Source organism: Salminus brasiliensis, chromosome 7, assembly GCF_030463535.1.
Source record: "Salminus brasiliensis chromosome 7, fSalBra1.hap2, whole genome shotgun sequence".
In the NCBI taxonomy this organism is placed as follows: Eukaryota; Metazoa; Chordata; class Actinopteri; order Characiformes; family Bryconidae; genus Salminus; species Salminus brasiliensis.
The window spans coordinates 15,354,154-15,357,790 of record NC_132884.1 but is presented as its reverse complement, the minus strand read 5'-3'; the positions used below and the strand labels follow the sequence as shown (position 1 = coordinate 15,357,790).

The following is a 3,637-nucleotide window of genomic DNA, read 5'->3' as shown; positions in this document are numbered from 1 at the left end:
CACTTTAAAATGTGTGAAAGACAAGCATTGAGATTCTTTTCTCTGTCCTGGCACCAAGGTGGTGGTACAAACCTCTCCTGGGAAGACCCTTCACTTTCAGGAGCACTTCATTCAGCACTAATCTTGCACTTATTAAAGACTTGTGATTGCACTTCCTTGCATGTCCTACTTTGATTTCTTCTCTGTGTCTTTCAGGCTCAGTGTATTTGTACATGACTGTATCTGTCCAGGATTAGAGGTCTCATTGGACTCGATTCACAGTAGTCTATTCCGACCAGCCAGGAACATTTTCTGTCAAACTTGCCAAGTCATGTACCAAGAACAACAGTCCAAACTTGGCCTACTGTGTACTGAGAATCCCGCAGTGATTCGGATAGCCCTCACCATAAGAGCCTAGATAAAAAAAAAGGAGACACAGAGGGGGCAAATATTGTGCCTATTGTGCCCAATCACCTCCTACGCAATCTAACATTGTTTTTCTGTCTGTCGAGCTTTGAATCGCTTTCATGTCTGGAGTCGGATTTAAGATCAACAATTTTCTTGTGAGAAAAAAAAGGGGGACACCCCCACAGTTATTTATACTTGGAATCAGGTGCACCTTATCAGCTGCAGCTGGAACATCATTGGAGAAGATTTTGGAGGAGTCAGGTCAGGCCATCCCAGCACGTTCAGCCCAAGAGCAGACCACAAGACCACAAGACAGTCCTAAAACATCATCACAGCTGCTGATGTCGAAGTACAGCATCTCCCATCAGAAAGAGACCAAACAAGCAGTGTGCAAGGAGGAAACCCTTTAAAAAAATTAAAAAATAAAGAATCCATCAGACTATAAAGATTTCCAAAGAATACCTAGACAAAGACCAGGGGCCGGATTCACAAAAGGGTCTGAAGAAAGAAAATTCTCTTAGATGAGCTTTTTTTCTTAACTTTATGCTTAAGAGAAATTGATATTCTTCAAAAATATTCTTAAGAACTTTTCACTTGAGAAAGATTGTGGAAACAGTTCTTAACTGTTCTTAACCTTACTAAAGCCTCACACTTGCCATAAACTATAAGACTTCAGAAGATAAGCCCCTAAAATGATTAGTTTAAATAACTAAATTACAGAATTAATGTCTAATTTGACTGAATTTAAAAATGTGAAGACTTCTTAAGTACACTTTTACATACACTTTCTTTTGCTAATTACTAGTTATGTAAAGCTGTTTTGTGACAACAACAGTTGTAAAAAGCGCTATACAAATAAATCTGACTTGACTACTGTCAGTGTCTACAGAACAAAATTTTCTAGCTCACTTCGAGCTTATTGTTTACTGAACAATTTGAAATCTCTATTTTACATGTTTACCTGAACAGTGGAAAATGAAAAATGTTATTTGACATTGTTCATATTAAGCTGGGAAATACAGCATACAAGACCACGTCACAGATGGCATACACAAGAAAACAACGGAGAGTGTCTGAAGAAGATCTCAAATTGTTACGACTTTCTTAAGAAAATATTGGAAAAGAACTTCTTAAGACTTTTTGGAGAATTGCATTTAAGAACATCCTTAGAACCTTCTCAGTGTTTATCCTAAGATCCTTCGTAAGATTTTACTTAGGAAATTTTTCGTGAATCCCACTCCAGGACTGGAATTATGTGTGTTGGCCCAATGAGTCTCTCCTAATGTTTTTTGACAGTGAGTGGTCACTCCCATAAAATCTAACTTGTAATTATGCATTAGAAGGTGCAGACGTGTTTCTCTGTAGAGAAAACGTCATTTAACCAAGTCTGTCCAAACTATACATGTAATTCTACATTGTGTTCAATAATATGAATTATATTTATTCCAATGTTTTCATGTGGGCGCCTTCCCCCAAGAAGTAGCAGCATTTAGGTGCAGAACTGGAGACTAAATTACCTTAAGTAGGACTTAATGAAGAACAACCAGGGGAAGAGTTTCCCAAAAGCTTTGTAACCCGAAGTACTTCATTAACTAGTTAAGAACATTTGTTAATTAGCCAGAGGATGCTAATTCTCTCTAAATGATCCACATGAAACCAAAGACAAGGAGAGATACCTACAGTTGAAACCAGAAGTTTACATAAACTATATAGAAAGACAAATTTTTGCATGTTTTTCTCATGGTCTTTAGGTCAGTTAGGATTACCAAAATGATTTCTATTTGCTAAATGCCAGAATAATGAGAGAGGGAATTTTCTATGGCATTTTTAATACTTTCTTCAAAGTCAAATGTTTCAATACACTAAGATTACTATGCCATTAATCAATTTGGAACAGCTGATATGATGATGTCATGTGCCAGGCGTGAACAGCCTAGATGTGGATGGGCTGAGTTTGTGCTTGCAGCTGGCTGATGATCCTTCCTCTACTGACAAAGTTGGATGAGTCGGGGAGTCGAGGGAGGGTGAGGTAGAGTGGTGATCAGGAATGAGCAGCTGTCCCAATACTTTTGAACTTATGGCTGCAGTACAACTGACCTGTCTAAACTGTGTGAAGTTTGAGATGTAATAGTTCAGGAACAGAACGACAGTCAAGCATGTGTTATAGAAACTGGGTAAGAATATATTTATTATACATCTACATGGCTCATACAGCTAACATACAAAAAACATACAATGACTCTGGTACGCAGGGAGTCGATCACAGTCAAAACTGTTCAGTTCTTCAACAGTACGAAGGCGATATTACCCCCGCCTCCATGGTGTGGATGGCGGAGTGTGAGGCAGTGTTGGGCGGACAGGTTTACAGCACAGCATTCAGGGACCGTTTTTCACAGGGTCTTCTTACATGAGGTTCAGATTTCTTCACTGGGAACAAAAAGAGGCTTTGGAGATGCCTATTATAGTGCATAGACTCACACATACATACACACATACTCACTCTCTCGCTCACACACACACACAGTTGCCAGTTTATTAGGTAGCTACCTTGTACATACACTATTTGGACACTTTATCAGAAACAGCTACAATGTAGGTGCTACTTTGTACATTTACAGTTACTAAGTGTGGCCCATCTGCTGCTGTGGAATGGGGCCACTGCAGGACCATTGGTGATCAGATATCTGGGTGGTGGACCTCAGCACTGCAATACTGACATGGTAGCGTGCATCACGCTGGTAGTTTGTGTGTGTTAGCCAAAGAGGGGTTTTTATTAGTCTTAAAATTGAGAATGCCCACCACCCAACCACCCACCACCCAGAAACTGACCATTTATAAAGAGCCAAAGAATGGACACGGCACTGTTGTGCGCTCATACCATCACCAAGGACAGTGCTGTCCCACTGGGGGACAGCAGTGGTCCTGTGGAGGTCTCACTGTATTGACGGTAGTGCAGAAACAGACAGGCAACAGTCTCTTGGACGCCTGCAAAATTGCACCTAAATGTTCTGATAAAGTGAACACAGCTTAGTGTAAACACACACACACACACACACACAAACACCTCCTTCCCAGTACTTGTGGCTCAGTTTTGTTGACTTTTTCACTGCAGCTGTGGTCTGATCCACTTTAAGTCCAAAGTGACTGGCTACCGACACGAAGACAAAAAGGTCCAATCTTCACTGCATGTCCACAATCCCCATACCAGCCAGCATTCCACAGTAAAAACAACCAAAAAAAAAATCCCCAT

At 40.3% G+C, this 3,637-nt stretch overlaps 1 protein-coding gene across 5 annotated transcripts in view; it reads right to left on the bottom strand.

Annotated features, from left to right (window-relative positions):
* Positions 1–2,548: 2,548 nt before the first annotated feature.
* The window catches only part of stradb (STE20 related adaptor beta), a 13,452-nt gene continuing 12,363 nt past the window's right edge, over positions 2,549–3,637 (bottom strand). For 4 of the 5 annotated variants that reach the window (XM_072684008.1, XM_072684009.1, XM_072684010.1 and 1 more), the window contains one exon: positions 2,549–3,637. This exon is cut by the window's right edge and continues 853 nt beyond it. Coding sequence is in view for 1 of the 5 variants with exons in the window: in XM_072684012.1 (XP_072540113.1) it covers positions 2,812–2,814 (3 nt within the window). In the remaining 4 variants the exon portion in view is untranslated. The other variant, XM_072684012.1, reaches the window with a different exon arrangement.